The sequence below is a fragment of the Hippocampus comes genome, unplaced genomic scaffold (assembly GCF_001891065.2).
Source record: "Hippocampus comes isolate QL1 unplaced genomic scaffold, H_comes_QL1_v1.1 scaffold166, whole genome shotgun sequence".
In the NCBI taxonomy this organism is placed as follows: Eukaryota; Metazoa; Chordata; class Actinopteri; order Syngnathiformes; family Syngnathidae; genus Hippocampus; species Hippocampus comes.
Genome location: NW_017805452.1, coordinates 278,580 through 297,392, shown reverse-complemented (window position 1 = coordinate 297,392; position 18,813 = coordinate 278,580). Strand labels below are relative to the sequence as shown.

General features: G+C 44.4%; 4 protein-coding genes and 1 long non-coding RNA gene across 10 annotated transcripts in view; 2 read left to right on the top strand and 3 right to left on the bottom strand.

The window, feature by feature from the left end:
* Positions 1-515, bottom strand: part of pleca (plectin a) — a 66,693-nt gene extending 66,178 nt beyond the window's left edge. For all 5 annotated transcript variants that reach the window (XR_002168722.1, XR_002168724.1, XR_002168723.1 and 2 more), the window contains exon 1: positions 237-515. Coding sequence is in view for 1 of the 5 variants with exons in the window: in XM_019874103.1 (XP_019729662.1) it covers positions 237-399 (163 nt within the window). In the remaining 4 variants the exon portion in view is untranslated. The remainder of the gene's footprint in view (positions 1-236) is intronic.
* A 950-nt stretch (positions 516-1,465) lies between these two features.
* On the bottom strand, positions 1,466-7,134 carry eif3eb (eukaryotic translation initiation factor 3, subunit E, b). Its single transcript, XM_019874114.1, has 13 exons — positions 7,014-7,134; positions 6,135-6,252; positions 5,896-6,013; positions 5,774-5,816; positions 5,575-5,679; positions 4,612-4,737; positions 4,400-4,524; positions 3,565-3,691; positions 3,398-3,499; positions 2,293-2,402; positions 1,919-2,021; positions 1,703-1,837; positions 1,466-1,525 (listed from the first exon to the last, which is right to left on the bottom strand). Exons 1-13 carry the CDS (start codon positions 7,101-7,103, stop codon positions 1,487-1,489), a joined length of 1,341 nt encoding a protein of 446 aa, XP_019729673.1. The 5' UTR covers positions 7,104-7,134; the 3' UTR covers positions 1,466-1,486.
* A 1,278-nt stretch (positions 7,135-8,412) lies between these two features.
* Positions 8,413-10,738, top strand: LOC109518361 (uncharacterized). The gene is made up of 2 exons (XR_002168747.1): positions 8,413-8,953; positions 10,141-10,738. It is a non-coding gene; the product is annotated as an uncharacterized LOC109518361 (long non-coding RNA).
* LOC109518356 (transmembrane protein 74-like) lies at positions 10,231-15,099 on the bottom strand. 2 transcript variants are annotated; one of them, XM_019874158.1, is made up of 3 exons: positions 15,019-15,099; positions 13,465-13,591; positions 10,231-12,374 (listed from the first exon to the last, which is right to left on the bottom strand). In XM_019874158.1, exon 3 carries the CDS (start codon positions 11,362-11,364, stop codon positions 10,780-10,782), a length of 585 nt encoding a protein of 194 aa, XP_019729717.1. In that variant the 5' UTR covers positions 11,365-12,374; positions 13,465-13,591; positions 15,019-15,099; the 3' UTR covers positions 10,231-10,779. The 2 variants fall into 2 exon arrangements, with proteins under 2 accessions (XP_019729717.1, XP_019729716.1); XM_019874157.1 differs by lacking the exon at positions 15,019-15,099 and having other exon boundaries at positions 13,465-14,364.
* Positions 14,406-18,320, top strand: trhrb (thyrotropin-releasing hormone receptor b). Its single transcript, XM_019874153.1, has 2 exons — positions 14,406-15,483; positions 16,659-18,320. Exons 1-2 carry the CDS (start codon positions 14,725-14,727, stop codon positions 17,097-17,099), a joined length of 1,200 nt encoding a protein of 399 aa, XP_019729712.1. The 5' UTR covers positions 14,406-14,724; the 3' UTR covers positions 17,100-18,320.
* Positions 18,321-18,813: the final 493 nt, after the last annotated feature.

Here is an 18,813-nt window from a genome sequence, read left to right as displayed (position 1 = left end):
CGCTTACAAGTCTCGCAGAACTCTCTTTGTGTATATTTTTATTGTAACTGTAAGCGTGACAGAGCCATTGTACACATCCCAGCCGTCCAATCAGCACATTTCCAACCACAAAGTGGAAGCAGAAGCAATTCGGTGGCAGAAAAAAAAAAAACACCACAGTCGCGTAAGCGAGTTAGAGTGGAAACAGAAACAGCCTATCACGTGGCGCGGGATGGGAGGGGGAGTATCCACCCTACCTTCCAGGTAGCGCTCCATGGAAGCCGAGGAAGAGCCGTGGTTCCACGTGTAGCAGCAAAAGGAAAAGAACCACACCAGTAGCGGGGCCAGTACCAGCGCCAAGATCCATAGGATCCGGACCACAGCCGGGTCTGTCGCCACCCAGGATGTCAGCGGGTCCATGCTCGCGTAAGTCACTCGGTAGACGAAAGGAGCAGAGGGATCGAGTCAGGAAGTAGCAGGGAGGCAGGCCGAAGTGCACGCTGATGGATTCCAGCTGTCGGGGCCCACGTCAGCTGCAAGGAAACAGAAGAAAAGAGGAGAGGAAGAGGCGTGGATAGCAGCTGGCATGGTCATCGGCCCCTCCTCCTTGACACATCAGAGGGAATCCTCACTTGAGGACACAAGAAAAAAATGCACCTGACGCACTTTTCCCGCAAACACAACACATGAATTGACTGCAAGTATTCAGCAAACCGGTTTGGGTAATAAAAAGTCCCATGGTTTGCTGACGCCAAAGCTTGGTAACTGGTTTCAATGGACATTAAGGCAAATATTTGCCTGGGGAAGGTTGATACAGGTCAGGTTTATAAACAGTGACGCTTAATATTATAAAGGTGTGGTTATAGTAAGTCTCACGCTTTATGCATTTGATTTAGCCCTAAAGCAGGAATTGACGGCAATACACTTTCCTCTGATGGAATAACAAAGGTGTCCCAGTATCGATGAGTTAACTAGTACTCAATAATCAACAGTCCCATATTTGTAGACGTCAGCGGAAAAGCCGGACGACAGACGTTGGAATGGTGCAGCCGATGATAACTGGGGAAATATCGCCATCTAGTGGACGAAAGTGAAACAAACGTGTACCCAGTTCTGAGGAGAAACCCGGACACCGAAATCCTGCAGGCAGCGAAAAAAAATTATACAACATCAACACCAAGTGGACGTATTAGGAATCGACAGGAATACATGAAAAATTAAAAACACTTATAGGGTTTGTTTTCCAAAGAGGAAAAAGCTTTAATGTCATGTTAACTGCTTTCAGACTATTGACCTGGAAAAAAAAAAAAAAAAGGAAATCCAACAACAATAAGAAAGGTGACACATCTGAAAGGCCAACAACCCAATTGTGTGACGCCTGCTTCAAGCAGCCAGTTGGAATGATGCAGGCAGATAAACCAAGTGTGGGAATCCGGTTAAAAGTTGTGGGATTATTTTCCAAGAGCCATTGGCCTCCTCTTTTTTTGATTTTTTTGTTTTTCCTTTTTTAGTAGAATCCAGAGTCTTGAGCGGCCCAGTTTGGCGTCTGTGGAAACCAGATGAGACAAAATGGATACAAGTAGAAAGGCACAAATTGAACTCTTGTACACAATTCTAATGTCAGTTTGCAGTCTATTTATTATTTAGACGACTAATAAAGGCGTTGAATTATTTTTTTGGGTGGCCCTGCTAGTCATGAGCACATTGTTGTGCTCTGGCGTACCTCATTCCTGTTGCTGTGAGCCACCTTCTTCTCGATGTTCATGGCCAGCATTTGGCTGCGGAAGGACAAGCTCTTGGTCTTCTCGATGACCTGCTGGTAGGGCGACACGGCATTGTTGCCCATCACCACGTGACCCTGCGAGACACAGACACAAGACACGGCAGGTGAATAGCGAGGTTGCGGACTTTTACTGCAGAGTGGGGTTTCGTTGCTCACCAGCTTGGAGTCGATCTTGGCATCCAACCGGGCATTGCGGATCAGATTGACGATCCACCTCTCCGCCTCCTCGGGCGTCATGTTCAGCTTGTCGGCCAGCATGCTGTTTGTGAGGAAAAAAAAAACAACAACACAGATGAGTCAGTAAAATAATGCTCCACATGTGAAGTTTGTGTTGAATAGTTTAACTACTGAAGTCTGTCGTTAATGTAAAACGGACTCATGACTGGGTAAATGGGAAGAGCATTGGTGTTGATGCTTTTTGATCATCTCCATTTTAAGCGCTTTGTCGCCATCCTGTGGCCAACTGTATGTCATTACAAATCCCTGTGAGGGGTGGGGGTGAACTATTCACAGATTGTCACTATCCGCACTTGATGCTGATGCACTGATGGATGCGGCAGAAGGTCTCGAAGATGAAGAGGCGAGCATTCTCAATGAAGTCCTCCAGACACGCCACCAGGAAGAAGTCATTGACGAGAACCTGCAGGAGAAGGACATCGGGAGCTCAGAAGTCAACCAGAATGCCTCATCAACATTTGAACAAATTCCACCTTTTTCTAGGGAGTATGGGTACGCATTTAATGTTTATATTTCGTTAGTCTAATAGCATACTTACCCTAGTCATTTTTAACTAACTGTACCTCATCAAAAATCCCTAACGTGCTTCCTAAAAATATATATATTTTCTTAGCCTGTCAAGAAAATGTCATTTGCAAAAATTGATCCGAGGCAATGGGGCTTGTCATTTTTTTCCTTCTTGTTTGACAAAAAAAAAAGGGTGGGGATACAAAGGAATACAAAGGAAACCATTTTTTAAAAATTATATACAATTGAGTGGCATTGATGTTAACTACAAAATTGCTATCCAATGATATCTGACTCATATTCACATTTTGTGAATTCTCTTTTCATTTATAATAAAGGGAATTTTTTTTGGTTGCACAAAACCTTCAAAACTTACAGAAAAATGCTTTAATTTGGACAAAGACCAAATATGGCTTTTTTCCCCCCCAAAACACAATTCAATCTTGCAAAACCTTTACTGTTTCTCAATTTTTGCAAAAAGTCTTTTTTTTTGTCCTAAAATCAATTCTGCATTCAGAAAAAAAAATCTTCAGAAACAAAACAACCAAGCTTCCACAAAGACCTTAGAAACAAGAATCCTGTAGGCAAAAAGACAAACGACAGCCCAAGGGACTCGCACAAGTCGTGTGTGACAGGACAAATGAAGCACTTCGCTGCCACAAAAATTCTAAAAAAGCAAATCCCAGCCAAGTACAAAGTGGTCCCAAAGCGGCGCATCAAAACTGCAGGCTGGCCCCAAAGCTGACAGCTGTTCCGCTTCAAAAAAAAAAAAAAAAAAAAAAACTGAATTCGAGAAGGATTTATTGACTGGATTTGGTGCAGCAGCCTCAGTCAAAGTTAAAGAGCGAACGTGCATTCGTGGCGGGGAAGACGCAAGAAATGCTCTCTCACCGACTCGCACTCCCTCAGCTTCTTCTGGGCGCTGTCAAAGTCAAAGTTGACGTAAAGGCACTCCACAAACTCCGTGATGGGGTCTTTGTACGTGTACGACTCCTGCGCAAACACAACCGTAATGAATCACCTTTCCGGACGCGTTTGGTCAAATAATGAGGTTTTACCTGCTGGATAACCTTCACCAAGTCCTTGAGAACTTGTCTGCGCTTGCGCACGTCCTTGTTGGTGATGACGGCGGTGGTCAGGTAGCGCAGGATATGCGGGCACATGGTCTGGATGGCGTTTAAGTACCTGGAGGGGGATTGAGGAAGTATTTGCTGATTTACAAATGGATAGGAAAAGTCTCCACACCTCAGCTGAAATGTCATTGCTTTTGGCGATTTCCAAAAAATTGGACCAAGATAGAACCTTTTTCTACCATTAACATGACCGATAACCTGCAGAAATAGTTTGAAAAATATATACCTTTCTGAGAGTGTAACTAAAAACAGGTAATATGGTTGCACATGTGTAAACACCCTCTTAAAAGTGGCCATGTGATTGTGTTCTGAATAAACCAATCCCATTCAAATTTAGCGAAGTGCGAGGTCAATATTTCAAGTGATGGATATGCACCAAGTCAAGTTCAAGTAGGCTTTTCCCGACATTTATTTGCTTACATTCACTTGAATTAATTGCAGTTAGTTAATCGGTTACATTTATGTAGCTCCAGTTACCCAGCTCCTGTTAGTGCCTCTGATTAACCCCAAATAAAGTTCAGCTGTTCCACTGGGCCTTTCCTGACATTTTCCTTTAGCGCTGGAGCAGAAAGTGAAAGGTTTTGTGGTAACACTGACAGCTATTTGGAACTATTAACAATGCCCGCCCAGCTTCACATTAATGGGAAAAAAAAAAGTGGTCAAATTATTCATTTTGGCCTCATTTTGAGAACATGACCTGCTGATTTGAACACTGGTGTGTCGACTTCCTATAGCCACTGCATACACAGCAAGGACTCACTGAGGCTGGTAGAGGAAGAGCTCGATAATGTTGTCCCGGCCTTTGGGGTGGTTGAAAAACACAAAGAGGGACCAGTGGATGAGCCAGGTCCTCTGCTGGAGCGACTGGAGAGGAGAGCTCACCGACTGTGGAGGGGGGGATGACAAAATGCACCACAAAATTGAGGAGACGTTGCGGTAAGAAACACACCAAAAATAGTTTCTCTCACTCACATTGTTGTCAATGGTCTCCCTGAGTCGTGTCAGGTCCTCCATGGCGGCCTCCCAGTTCTGCATCAAGATCTCAGATGCCAGCTTACCCCAAAGAGAACTCAGAGCGTTCCTGTCGGTTGACGGAACCTGAAAGAAGAGCCCAAAACTCAATGAATAGATGACTTAAGTCTACACATCCCACTTGAGGTTTTGGTGATATCAAACAATAATAAGAAAAATCATTTTTAAAAAACCTTTACATCCAATAACGTGACATAACCAAGAGCATTTGCTTCAGGAGGGAAAATAAAAATAAATGAGTAAAATAAATAACGTGGTTAGGAATTAACCAGTTAATGGGAGTCAGCACAAACTAGTCCCCATTACAGGTGAGCCTGATTCACCCCGAACAAACCTGAGCTGTTCTAGGAGGCTCTTTTTGACTTTAGGGCTTTGTGCTAATAGTGACTGCTAACAAACAGTTAACTCATTCAGTACCGGTCAATTCTAGACCCCATTTTTTTTTTTTAACTCTAAGTATTTGGAAAAATTGAAAAAAATAAGTATCTGTGGTTGAACGTGTGGCTCTGGGGTTGAACATGTGGAGTGTGAAAAGACAAATATGTCTTTTGGAGTGAATGAGTTAATTTCTTCATCCTGTGGGTGTCAACTCTTTACCATTATATGCCTAAGAATGTTAATAAAGTTTGGATTGGGCCAGTTATACATTATTTCCTATGGGAACACAGTTTTCAAGTGTGAGCAAATAAAGACAAATATGTCTTTGGGAGTGAATGAGTTTTAATTTCTTCATCCTGTGGGTGTGAACTCGTTACCATTATATGCCTAAGAATGTTAAAGTTTGGATTGGGCCAGTTATCCATCATTTCCTACGGGAACACAGCTTTCAAGTGTGAGCAAATCACAGAGGAACAATGTTTGACTGTTTTACTTTGAAATAAATATTTGATTTTCTGTTCTTACCAGCACACGGAAAAAGTAGAGGTACTCGGCTGCACCAGAGTAGTTTCCACACTCATACTGGAACTTGGCGTATCTGTACAGAGTGTCCAGGTACTCTTGGCGGAACTAAAATAATTGCAAAATTGTTAAAAATGAACAGGCATAATTCGCATCACTTTCAGAAAATGTGTGAATGTTGTGAATCAATTGAAAAACTTACATTGTGTTTCTCTGAAAGATAGTCGAAGAGCATCCTCCCGTCTCTGTCCAACAAATATCAAGTTAAAATCCCACCGCTTGTTCACTAAACAATCCTGTCTACAAACAATATTTCAGAAGGACCTGGTGGACTGCATCTGCCTCGTTGTCTCGGGGTCCTCAAACATCTTGACAATGGGCTCCGTCTCTGACTGGAGCTGCTTGAGCTGAGCCACCACAGTGCCTCTCTTCTCCCTCAAGGCTACAACGAGGACAGTTTTCATCGGTAGCACACAGAAAAAGTACATCGAGAAATCTAGTGGCGCTATTTGCATAGCCATGTTAGTGCAAGTAGTGCATGATGGGACACACTGAGAACTTACAATGCGGGATCTCCTTGTCGGGATAAAGGTTCTTGTACACGTCCATGGCAAAATCCACCATGTTGGTGTCGCTGAGAAGGTCCAGCTTGCCTTGGAGAAGCTCCTTTTCATTGTAGATCTGTTGTGAGCCAAACCAAAGTGTTGTCGGTTAAAGACAATATTTACAACTGCATCCACACACGATGATTCGATTTCACGAATGCCGGCTAATTGAAGTTTGATAGGCGGTTCAAGAAAGCTAAAGGTGGCATATAGTATGCTCAGTTACCATCATAGTTATTTTTTCAGACTGTCATAGGTGGCATATAGTATGCTCAGTTACCATCATAGTTGTTTTTTCAGATTTTGTCATAAATTGGTCAAGAAGTGTTTTCATGCACTTGTTTCCACGGAAAAATCAATTAGTACCAAGATGAGTGGAACTTTGTGGTCCTATTTTGTGCAAGTTTTGTCATAATTCTACAAGCCCTTTCAGCACATGGAGTCGTGTTCTTATTCACTTTCTTACAAGTAGGTTGCGTACGGTTATATTTGAACAACAGATTGTCTTTATAGGGATTAACTCCTAAAAAATGCCAGCTGCTCCCATACACACAAATTAGGCTAGGCTAACAGGACGACAGTGCATACCTTGGCGTCAAATTGCGGTATATTACAGTCATGGCGCTAACATGGAAACATTCTAAAACGTCAATCTAATTGATTAAGTACTAAAATGAATACATCGACTTCTTAGCATCAGCTGCTTTACCAACGTGACTGTTAGCTAGCTCGAGCCCAGCCACGGTGGGTGGCTTTATTCGCATTTCCAGGACCAAAACGCCAAATAAAAATAGCTACAATGAATCGAAATGCCATCTGACAGGGAAATCGACGTACCTCTTTCACGGAAAGGAATTCCAGAAGGGGAAAAACCAAATGCCGGTCGAGAAAATGTGCTATCTTGGTGGTGAGATCGTAATCCGCCATCTTGGCTGCTTTGAAAAGAGGAACTTTATTGACAATGAGAGTGGAAGACAGAAGTAAATGATGACGTCACATAGCGTCCCCCCCCCCCAAATCGTAAAAAAATGTAAATAAAATAGCGACACTTTACTTTTAACATGTTTTAATCGGAAATCGTTTTTCTTTCTTTCATTTTTGTTTGTTTTCAAATTACGAATCTTTTTTGGGCTTCAGCAACAACACAGTTCATAATCATTTCAAAGCAACACATTTAGTACAAAACGATATCGATGTGGGAAATATTGAAGGTAGTTCTCATATTCTGATTTTATTTTTGAAACCACGGGCACCCCCACTGCCTGACGACTGACAAATGCAGACACCCAACAAACGTAAACTTTGACTTTCTTTTTCCAAACTTCCATTGAGTTTAATCGAAAACATATTGGGTCCACATATACATGGTGGATTTTTCCTTGAGCTTACCCTAAAACTTCTTGGTGGTGGTCAACTTCAACTGACTTCCCTTACCAATATGTAAATAAAAGTTCAGTGGGGAAATTACGAAGAGTTACCCGAATTGTGGTTGGCAACAAGAGCAAGAGCGGCGACAAGGAACGTCAGAAACCATGAAAAGACTGCCCGAAGTCAAGATCATAAACTGCTGTCTCATCACTTTCTCACTTCTAAACAATCCTGTCTACAAACAATATTTAAAGTTGCAAAAACAAAGCACTTGAATGAAACACACAAAACACCAGCGAGGGTAAAAATGCTACCCACTATTCCATCTGTTGCATAATGTACTCCTCTCGCATCGTGCAAGCTTGCAGGTGGCGGGGCTGTGTCAAAGCTGGTTAAATTCCATGTTGTGACAGCTGTTTTAGAGTGAAAACTGAATGGGAGGGAAGACGGCGTGCCCCGAGGACGCTCCTGCAACTTCCCACTCAGTGCTCGCCGGATGATTATGACTCGAGCTGAAAACATGCTGCAGCGTCTTAGGTGCGCTGGCGGGCGACACTGATAAGACTCTTTCCCCAGGTTTAAGTGACACTAAGAATAAAGTGGTGGCGGTGTTATTTAATGCCAAGGGGGCCAGTCACTTCAAGCGGTGCTACAGGGAGGAGTGAAAAAGTTCTTTGTGCAAGTCATATGACTCATGAGGTGAATTTAGGGTGACATTCAAGTTGTTTATACTTTATTGTGTTGACTTTTAAAAGAAAAACACTCACATCTCCCAGAAGCTCCTATCTATGACTTTAATATGAGATATGGCTCTTCGGTCAATAAAAAAAAGTATTGGTGGAAGATGAAGTACATTCGTGTAGGTCTCTCTCATCCTTATTGTATCATGCACATATGTCGCAATAAGGGGAAAAATAAAAATGGAGCACGTGTGTGCCTCACCAGTGCAGCTTTTTGTCGTTTAATGATGGAAGAGGAAGGAGAGGCGCTCGCGGAGGCTTTAATTGGTGTCTGGGTTTGCTTTGTCAGGGGAGTGTCGCTGACATGAACTCAAACCTGTGAGGAAAAAAAAAACAAAACATCCTGTCCCACACCTGGCCTAGAGGCCTCTTGAACGTGCGTTAATGACTTAGTCAATAACGCTTAAGACGTGGTCGCGTAGCAACCGAAGGCTCCCATCAAAAGGGAAAGCCACCCAGCTAATCGGGGGGCGGGGGGGTGTTTTTAAATAAGACAGATAATAGAGCAAAAAGCGAGTAGGGAATAAAATCACGCACCTCATCGTTTATCAGCTACATTCCTTGCGCTCGGGGGAAGGATTTAAAGTGCAAATCCTGCACATGAGAAGCCCTCGACTTTTAAGAGGCGATATCCGTCGGCTTCACGAAAACGCTGACAAATTCTAGCAGGTATTTATTCTCTCTGTTAAAGAAGACACACACACAAAAAAAAAGTTCCTAGATTTCTTTCTTTGAAACAGCCTCGAGAACTGTCTGTGTCACCACCACATTTTCACAGCTTCCCGCAGAACGATGCACTTTCTCCTTTTCTCTAAAACGTTGACTTAGGATCACTCACTAAAATGCTAGGAGGCAATTTTTACATTTTAAATGAGCATATCGTAGTTTCATAGAGACAACGAGGTTCAAATTGACCCAGAATATTTTGTGCGCTGATGGAAAATGAGCAGTACGTAAGTATTAGAACACCCACAACGTTTGCCTCGTGGTCGACCACCGGCTGAGGCACTGCCCACATACTGTACATGTTCTTTCTCAATCTTGCTTGCCATTGTCGCGGTGGAAGCAAAGCAGACGGGACATTACCATAGCAACGAGGTCGGCCTGTTGCTACGGGGAAACCAAGGCGAAGGAGGGTAGGAAGAGGCGGTGCGGGAGCTCACGGCAGAGGATGACACCTTTATTTTACACTTGCTTTTTCCTTGACTGGTTAGTATTGAGTTTGATTGTTCAAGTATAGTGGAATGAAGTGCGCGATCGTTTGTTTTCGCTCAGTCAGGTCTTCCTCGATCAGCTTTTCAATGCAAACGCAAACACTTAAGGTTGCCCCCCCTTCACTTGTCATCATCAGTGTGTGTGTTTTAAGTTATCCTCAGGTTGTCTCCGCCGCCGTACGTTTGGGATCCAAAGAGCCTTTTAAGATGATTAAATGTCGAAACTGGATGGCGCTTCAGGAGCTCTGAGTGCATTTATTGTGCTGTGCGGCTCTGTCAATGGAATGAAAATATGTTTCTCCATCCCAAAGTGCTTTTAACGTTTACACTACCGGTAGTTTGTTTCGAAGAGCTTCTCGCGTCAAAGAAATACATTTTCAAGTTATGCGAAATGATTCTTGTCCTTTATCAGCACGATGATAAATGATGATACTGATCTCAAATCATCTTTCCCCTTTGAAATGAATGCAAATGCTAGTAATGCGTCCTAGCATCTCATTAAAAACTAAAATGTACACAATATTGTACTTTATGAAAACATACAGCGATTTAATGATATCATTAAATAGGATGCAAGAATTAATCAGTTATCTTCCATGAGTCGATGCCGACCAATAACAAACATTATTTCTGTTTGTGAAGATGAGATTGCAGAGTTGAACCGTAAACCAACAACAGAAGTGGACCAAGAAGGGCGCCCTGAGGTAACAGACACGTACTGATCATAAATGCAAACGTTTCAACGTTTTTATTGAGGCAGACTCAAATGTCCATGAGAGACTGCAACATTGAAAGCAGTCATAAACACACACACACACAAAAAAAAAACATTAATATCGTACATTTCCGAGGTTAATGAATTCCAACTGTGAGTCACAATCTCGCATTCATTCGTTTGCTCGTTCTTTTGTCGATTTGTGAGTCATTAAAGTCTCCACGGGGACTTCAATGATGGAAAGGGCAACGTTCAGACACTTTGGGAAAGGGGATTGTCTCCACTTGAAATTGGTCTGCTCTTCGGTCAAATCATTAGGCACAGTACACGTTTCAAATATTATTCGTTTAACAATACGTTTATTTTTGCGGTTAGAGGCTTTAATTTTTTTTTTTTTGGGTGGGTGTGCAATCGGAGTTTTAGAATGATGTAAGCACAGAGGCTCCAAAGTGTCAACATATTAGAAAGAATGCTTAGGACGGTGCAGTCTAACTACAGTACAAGCCAATTATGACAAAATTTTCACTTTAAAAAAAAAAAAAAAAAAAAAAAAAGGTTTTCCCGATTCAAAATTCAAACGAGTCATCAGCAGTGGCGGGCAAATTCGTGCCGGGGTCCGAGTGCCCGCGCCCAACGGCCCCATACAGATTGTGCTTGGCTGCGTGCGCCAGCGCCCTCCTGCGCATCATCTCCCCCTTCCACATGGACGCCATGAGCAGGCTGGAGAGCAGCACGCCGCCCAGCGTGAGCAGGCACAGGCCGGCGATGACGCAGCGGTCCAGGTGCGCGCCCAAGCGCGCTCGCTGCTGCTGCAGCCGCTCCATCTCGCGCGCCGCCACGCCGTCCGCCTCCATGGGGACCCGCGCGTCCCGAGGCACCGCGAACGAGATGGCTACCAGGGAGATGCCCGTCACCAGGCAGCAGACAGCTGCGATGAAGCCGTAGTCCACGGAGCCCTCTGAGGACAGCTCCGAGTAAAGTTCCTCCTCCGCATCTTCCGCTTCTTCCGCACTGAATCCACTCAAGCAGTCCTCCGCTGGGTCTTCGCCCGTCAAAGGAGACTCATCCTCGGCTGGGCGCGGGTTCTCTCCTGCGGAGGGACCCGGTGCTCCGGCGCGCGACTGCGTCCCCGGGCTCGCGGTCACTCCCATGGAGGAAGGAGAAGAAAAAGAAGGAGGAGGCGTGGATCCAAAGTTTGCAAAGTGGCGCTCATCTTAAGCGCGGCGCACGGAAGCGAGGAGGGAAATGAGAGGAGTCACGCGTCATTTGCACAATCTCCTCTGCCTCCGCCGCCTTGTCAATTAGTGGGGAGCGGGGTGGCAGACCCCTCCCACGGGCGCCACGGCATCCGCGCGTATCGTCTCATGGACGCCAGGATGCGCCAGTCAGCAGTCAAATGTATGCGTGCTTTGATTGCAGCCCCCGAGTTGATACCTTATTAAAAAAAAAAACACTGTTGGATCAGGGGCGTACAGCCGTCATTAATGAAGGAGGGGATGGAGGGGAGGGGGGGGTAGTGTTTGAACTAAATTCACTATTGAATTAATTAAGGTGTTTTTATTTGATTATGAAACATGATTACTCACCAATTTCACAACGTAGAATTTTTAAAAGAACAATGAGAAAATAAATCCCGATGATATGTATTTGCGTCTCATTCGATGTCACCAATTGGCGATGTTAGAAAGTAAAAATAAGCTCGAAAGGTTTATAAAAATGCCATCATGTGTGGGGGGGAAGGAGGATTTACAATGGATGGAAAAAAAGGAGGATTTTCCATTTGCTGAGCATGTTACGGAAAGCCTCTTGAATGTGTGTGTGTGTGTGTGTGTGTGTGTGTGTGTGTGTGTGTGTGTGTGTGTGTGTGTGTGTGTGTTTTGCAAATGTAGGTTATACTTTGCCAAAGGTCACAATTCTAAACGAGTTAAGTTCTGTCGTTCCGCTGTTGCCGCCTTCCTCCAAAAAGACAGAACACCCTGTACTTTCACTTTAGTCCACAACCGGAGACGATGTGCATTGCTTACTTGAGTGTGCGCGGAGGTGACCGGAGGACATTTTTTTTGCGCTTTTCTGCTTCATTTGGCATCTTGCTGCAAGTGTGAAAACACCACAAACTCACACAGCTTCCTTCCTTCCTTCCTTTCTTTCTTCCTTTTGGCAGCTACAAAAAAAAAAAAAAGAAACAAATGAATGAATGTGTACAAGGTTCTATTTTTAGTTCTATTTTTAAGCTCCAATTCAATTGTTGTTCTGCTTTTGCATTATTTTTTTTTCCGTTCAACTGAAATGCACCCATGTCAACGAATAAAACACTCGTGAATCATTCTCTCACACACACACACACACACACACACACACACACACACACACACACACACACACACACACACACACACACACCTGGAGGGCATCAGTCCAACATGGCATACATACACAAAATATTGAAAGATGCCTGCGAAGACGCTTGAGCCATTCTTGGGCTCGTAAGTAAACATTGTGCAGTGTTTGTGATTAATAAAAAGCATGAATAAAATAATGAATCATAAATATGCTTGACTCATTTCAACGGCGACGTCACACAATTTGTGCCAAGAGCCCACACAGGATTTAAAAAAAATAAAAAAACGTGAGAGGGGAAGTGGGGGATCCCACTTCGAAGATGATTATGATTTCCTCAAGGCAGTGGGGGTTCGAGTTAGTTTTAGGATTTAAATTCGATTGGGATTAGGGCTGATGGGTTCGGGGAGAGCTGTTTGGGTTCGCTTTTAGATAAGGATCAGGATTTTATATGCAGGGGTTATGGACTGTCGAAAAAATATATTTTTTGTCTTAAAACAGTAACCCAAGTTGGAAAGTAGTAAAACCGCCCTTGCAGTTATTAAAAATAAACACAGTCGTGATTTTTTTTTTCTTCTTTTAACAGTTGTTATAGCCACCTGGCTCAACAGCAGCCAACCAAAAAGTGGTCACAAGAATATGATATTGATTTAAAATAATCAGGCGCTGACAAGGAAACTAAAGTATCGGTGTAGATGGCAGCTGACTCGATAAAAACGTGCTGCCACACAGCACAACAGATTATTCGAGAGAGAGAGAGAGAGAGAGAGAGAGAGAGAGAGAGAGAGAGAGAGAGAGAGCGAGAGAGAGAGAGAGAGATGAGTGTGCTTTTCATCTCTGTCCTGTAGGTGGCAGTAAAACCCTTCTAGACATGTTGAGGAGAACTAACGAAAGTACAAAAATAAAACAAATACCTGCATGTTTTGGAAACCGGGGCTCCTTTAGATGACCCCAACTTGGATGTAAAATTCCTCATTTTGTACTTTTGTACCGTCCTGCAGGGAAGAAGTCAGGTGGAGGCCTTTTGTTGTACGGGTCCACCTAAGAACCACAAAAGTGACCCCGATCGCGATTAAAGGCTAGTGTTTCCTATTTTCTTGATTTCTTTGCTGGCGTGTGTGTGTGCACAGTTGGTGTGTGTGGGAGCTTCGACCGCCCCCACACACGCTGGCGTCGGAACAGAGAGAAATGTTATTAAGAGAATAAAAATAAAATAACAACTGTTGTGCCTTGCTCGCTGACCGCCATGAACTTAAATGCCGCAGTTGTTGAAGAAAAAGCTGCAGTCAATCAAAAACTCCTTTGTTGGTTACATAACCAAGGTTTTATAACAATATCACATAGAAATGAATTTGGGGGCGGGGGTGTGTGTGTAAAGATCGCATCGAGTGTGCACGTCCAGCTACTTTCCAGTGAGCAGAAATAACCAGTCAACCAAATATGGGCTGCAGGAAAAAGCAAAGACGCGTTCGACATGACGTCATAGCTGCGTGCGTAATGAGAGTTTGAGCAAAAACGAAGCAACAGAACCAAGGAGGTGGACTTTTACGAGCAGCTCTGATTGAATTCCACCGTTCGCGTGGCAAGGAAGTGCAATTTTACGCACATCCCCAGTGGCAAAATGGTTTGGTGAGGCGGGTGATTTTTTTTTTTTTGCACGGCTCCCCGGTTTGCATTTTCACGCACAATTCTCTGACGGAACACTCCTTTGGTTACGAGATAATTAATAAAACGCAATAATAATAGTTTTATTTCCGCACAGCTCTGCTTTGGTGGCGAGGAAGTGGACTTTTACGCAACGGGCTTTGGTTTCGTGGCGAGTAGATTTTAATTTCACGCCACTAACATCACGCAACGGGCTTTGGTTTCGTGGCGAGTAGATTTTTAGTTTCACGCCACGAACATTGGGTCGCTCTTCTAGAAATGGACTTTTACGCACGAGAATAACAACGCGAGGACATTGACTTTTACGCACAGCTGTGATTTGGTGGCGAGGAAGGTGGACTTTCACGCACAGCTCTTTGCTTCAGTGGCGAGGAGGACTTTTACGCACACATCCTCTCGTTCCTCCTCGCGCGCCACCACACCATCCCGGCGATCGCTCAGGATGCGAGCTGCGTGGGGAGCCCATTGATGAACCTCGCTCTTCCAAGAAAACCCCAAACTAATTCAAAATGGAGAACTCGACCAACCAGACTCTGGGCGTGTGGACGGATTCGAGCGTGGCGTACAAAGTGATCAGCACGGCGTTGCTGCTGCTGATCTGCTTGGCAGGCGTGGTGGGCAACGTGATGGTGGTGCTGGTGGTGCTGACCACCAAGCACATGCGCACGCCCACCAACTGCTACCTGGTGAGCCTGGCCGCCGCCGACCTGATAGTGCTGACGGCAGCCGGCTTGCCCACGGCGGCCGAGGGAGCTTTGGGTTCTTGGGTGTTGGGTCATTGGGGGTGTCTGTGCATCACATACCTGCAGTACCTGGGCATCAACGCCTCATCGTGCTCGATTGCCGCCTTCACCGTCGAGAGGTACATCGCCATCTGCCATCCCATCAGGGCGCAGTTCCTGTGCACGCTGTCCCGCGCCAAAAAGATCATCCTTCTGGTTTGGACGCTGACGTCCGCCTACTGCGTCATGTGGTTCTACCTGGCCAACCTGCAGGTGTTGGTTTACGATAACGCCAAGGTGACTGCGTGCGGCTACCGGGTGTCCAGGAAGCTTTACCTGCCCGTGTACTTCTTCGACTTCGGGGTGTTCTTCGTGGTGCCACTGCTGCTGAGCGCGGTGCTGTATGGGCTGATCGGACGCATCCTTTTCCTCAATCCGCTTCCCTCTGACCCCAAGGAGCAGCAGCAGCTGCAGCGACACAACAACCACGACATGGGCAAGAGGAGCTACAGGAGCTCCAGCTCCACCGCAGCATCGCGGAGACAGGTGAGAACCTGAGCCACACACCGAGAAAACATTCGGGACGCCAACCAATTGGGAGCTCGTCAAAAGGCACTGATAAGCATTCAATGTTTGTTTTCCACCCCTTCCCCCCACAAAAAAAAACTGGGGTGGCTGGTGAGAAAAAAAGATTTAAAATCATAGATCCTAAAGGTTAAATGTTGATACAAAAGGAACACAATTAATTCAGGTGTAAAACACAATTAAAAAAAACTAACAAAACATTTTTAAATTCTAACAGTTGTTATCGATTAAATGCCAGTAAACTAATATTAATTTGCGTTAAAAAAAACAAAACAAAAAAAAACAAACATGGCAGTGAAAAGAACAACCAGATAGCAGGCGGCCTCTCGCTGACATGCTCGCTTGAGCTTCAGGAGCTTTGCTGAAGGTTTTGGGAATATCCACCCCCCCAAAAGGTTTTGGGATACAAAGGGCAAAAACAATAGTTGTCTCACGTAATCTGAAAAAGAAAAAGAAAAATGGCAACGGCATCGATTTTGGGATCACGTTGTATCAGTTATGGATTAAAATAAATACATGAAAAAAAAACTGTACCGTATTTTCCACACTAAAAGGCGCACTGGATTATGAGGCGCACCTTCAATGAATGGCCTATTTTGTCTTTTTTTTTCATGCATTGGGCGCACCGCATTACAAGACGCAATCTACAATGCATCCACTAGATGGAGCTACACTAAAGGAAATACCAACAGAACGACCAGATGTCAGTAAAACTTATTTAATAAAGCAGCGGCACAGTTCACTTAACCAACAGGAAGTTATAACATTGACTCGTTAACGTTGAACTCTATTGCCGCTGCTCCATTTCAACTGCGTAACCGATCGCCTTAATTTTGAACTCTAAATTGTTAGCATGTCTCTAGCAAGGAACCATTTTGGGGTTGACATATTACCGTAATGACCATACACAAGGTGCATCGGATTTTAAGGCGCGCTGCGAGCTTTGAAGAAAATGGAAGGCTTTTAGGTGCGGCTTTTAGTGCGGAAGATACGGTACTTAAATCCTGGAAATTCAAAAATGTTTACAAAATTTTAGTTGTCATTCTTTGGTTTACCACTAGAGGGAGCCGTGTAGTACAGTTTTATAGAATCACTGCTGAAATGAACCCGTTTGTGACGTGCAATCCCCGCGCCAGGTGACCAAGATGCTAGCAGTGGTGGTGATCCTGTTCGCCGTGCTGTGGATGCCGTACCGCACCCTGGTGGTGGTCAACTCCTTCCTGGACCGTCCATACCTGAACAGCTGGTTCCTGCTCTTCTGCCGAGTGTGCGTCTATCTGAACAGCGCCATCAACCCGCTCATCTACAACGCCATGTCGCAAAAGTTCCGCGCAGCCTTCCTCAAGATCTGCCGATGCGGCCGCAAGGCTTCCGACAAGCCGGTGGGCTCTTACGGCGCGGCACTGAGCTACAGCGCCGTCAAGGACTCGTCAGTAGCAGAGTGCACAGACCGCTTTCCCACCGACGTGGAGGAGGTCACCATCACCGACGGGCTACTGGTAGAGCACAAGGGCATCTTCGGCGGATCCTCCTCGTCTCCTTCCTATGAGAAAGCGGACTTCAAGATGGCGGCTTGAGCGTCTTCACAGAACCCAACCTTTCTTGAGCCGCGGCACATATATTCCAAAAATGTCGGTTAATGTCGAGCGTGTTGCTACAGAGTCGTCTATGTAACATGGGTTCATCATTGTGGTCATGCTACTTGTATGGCTTGATGATGCTTTGCTGATTATTCTGTGTTGTGGCAGACCACGGTAAATAACGCAAGATAGTACTTTTGAGGACTCGGGTGTGTTTGTGTTGATCAATTTACCTACCAAACAGTCATATATGTAACATGGTCCTATGATTATGGTCATGCTAGATGCATGGTGTGGATACTTTGCCGATTATTGGTCTGTGTCCCAGGTCAGAGTAAATAAATCCAGCCATGACGGTTTTGGGGCAGGGTTAGGGTGTCAAACAAGGGGGATCATTTGAAAATGCTAAGTTAGGGTTTCAAATTAGGGTTCAAGCCCGGGGTTAGGGATTCCAAAGTGTTTTACAGCAAGGGCTGGTGTTTTGAATTACGGTTTCAAGCCTGTGTTGGGGGTTCAAGTTAGGGTTTCAAATGAGGTCTTTCAGCCTGGTTTAGGAATTTGAAATTTACAACAGAGGTCAGGTGTCTGAATTTGGATTTCAAACTTGGTTTTGGGTTTCAAAGTTGGGTTCCCAGCCAGGGCTTAAGATTTTTAAATGCGTTTTCAAGCAAGGGTTAAGGTTTGGCTTGGCTGGAAAATTCTTCAGACAAAATCTAAAGGAAGAATCCTTCAATTTACATCATGACTTCACATTGTACATAGCAAGATGACAAACATGATGATGGCCCAAAGGAAATCATGTAAAAAAAATGGTTTGCAGCTAAAACTAGTCATTTTATAATTATAAACTACCAAGAAAAGGGTCATCATGATTTCCATTGTACAGGAAGGACTTTTGTTCAATGTGCAATTGTTATTGTGACTTTCTTCTGGCGTCTGATTGGCTGAGAGGACCATACACTTGCCCAACTTACCTGTTGTTTTGGGAAAAAACTCTTTCAGCGCACATTTGCTTTCTCCACCATCACGGACGCGAGGCCGAATTAAGAAGACTGCCTGCGGTCTCCCGGCAACCGCCTCCCTTGATTGACGAGATCCCAATGAGGACGATGTAAATTGAAGCAGTCATGCATTTCGAAAAACTCTCGTTTCATGTCATATGTTCGTGTGTGTGCTTTGGGTGGCAACTTTTTTTTTTCTTCCCTAGACCGAAAAAAAGAGGCTATTATTCAACTGCTGTTCTGTCCTTATTTATAATGGAAGCACGGAATGTGAATGGCTGTCAGATGGAGCGGGAGATGCGACGGCGCCAGCGGAGGAGGAGGACGAAGATGCTGTGTCGCTGCCGATAAACACCGTCTTATCTATTGTGTAAGTGTGAAACTATGTGCGCGTATTGGTGCAAGACTGTTTTATTGTCCGTGACTTGTTTTAAAAAAATATATAAGATTGTATTTTTATATTGATTACTAGCCCTCACGGATAAGTGGGTGTTGTTTAGTTGCAAGTCCTATTTAAGATGCCGCCGTTGTTGGAAAGTGGAGCTGTGTTGTGCTGCCAATAAAGATGCTTGTGGAAGTGGGCTTGAGGCTTACGATTAATAATGTGGATGCTAATGCTATTTTTCCATTCAAAAAGGACTTTTTTTTTGCCCCCCCGAAGTCAGAATTTTCCCTAAAAACTCTCAGAATTTACAAAACAGGAATAAAAT

Excerpts from the sequence above, each read along its gene's own strand:
- eif3eb (XM_019874114.1), bottom strand. The coding sequence starts at position 7,103 with ATGGCGGATTACGATCTCACCACCAAGATAGCACATTTTCTCGACCGG. Across the intron at positions 6,014-6,134 it reads CGACAAGGAGATCCCGCATT|CCTTGAGGGAGAAGAGAGGC; the intron begins GTAAGTTCTCAG and ends TCCTCGTTGTAG. Across the intron at positions 5,817-5,895 it reads AGGCAGATGCAGTCCACCAG|AGACGGGAGGATGCTCTTCG; the intron begins GTCCTTCTGAAA and ends TTTGTTGGACAG.
- trhrb (XM_019874153.1), top strand. The coding sequence starts at position 14,725 with ATGGAGAACTCGACCAACCAGACTCTGGGCGTGTGGACGGATTCGAGC. Across the intron at positions 15,484-16,658 it reads CCGCAGCATCGCGGAGACAG|GTGACCAAGATGCTAGCAGT; the intron begins GTGAGAACCTGA and ends TCCCCGCGCCAG.
- LOC109518356 (XM_019874158.1), bottom strand. The coding sequence starts at position 11,364 with ATGGGAGTGACCGCGAGCCCGGGGACGCAGTCGCGCGCCGGAGCACCG.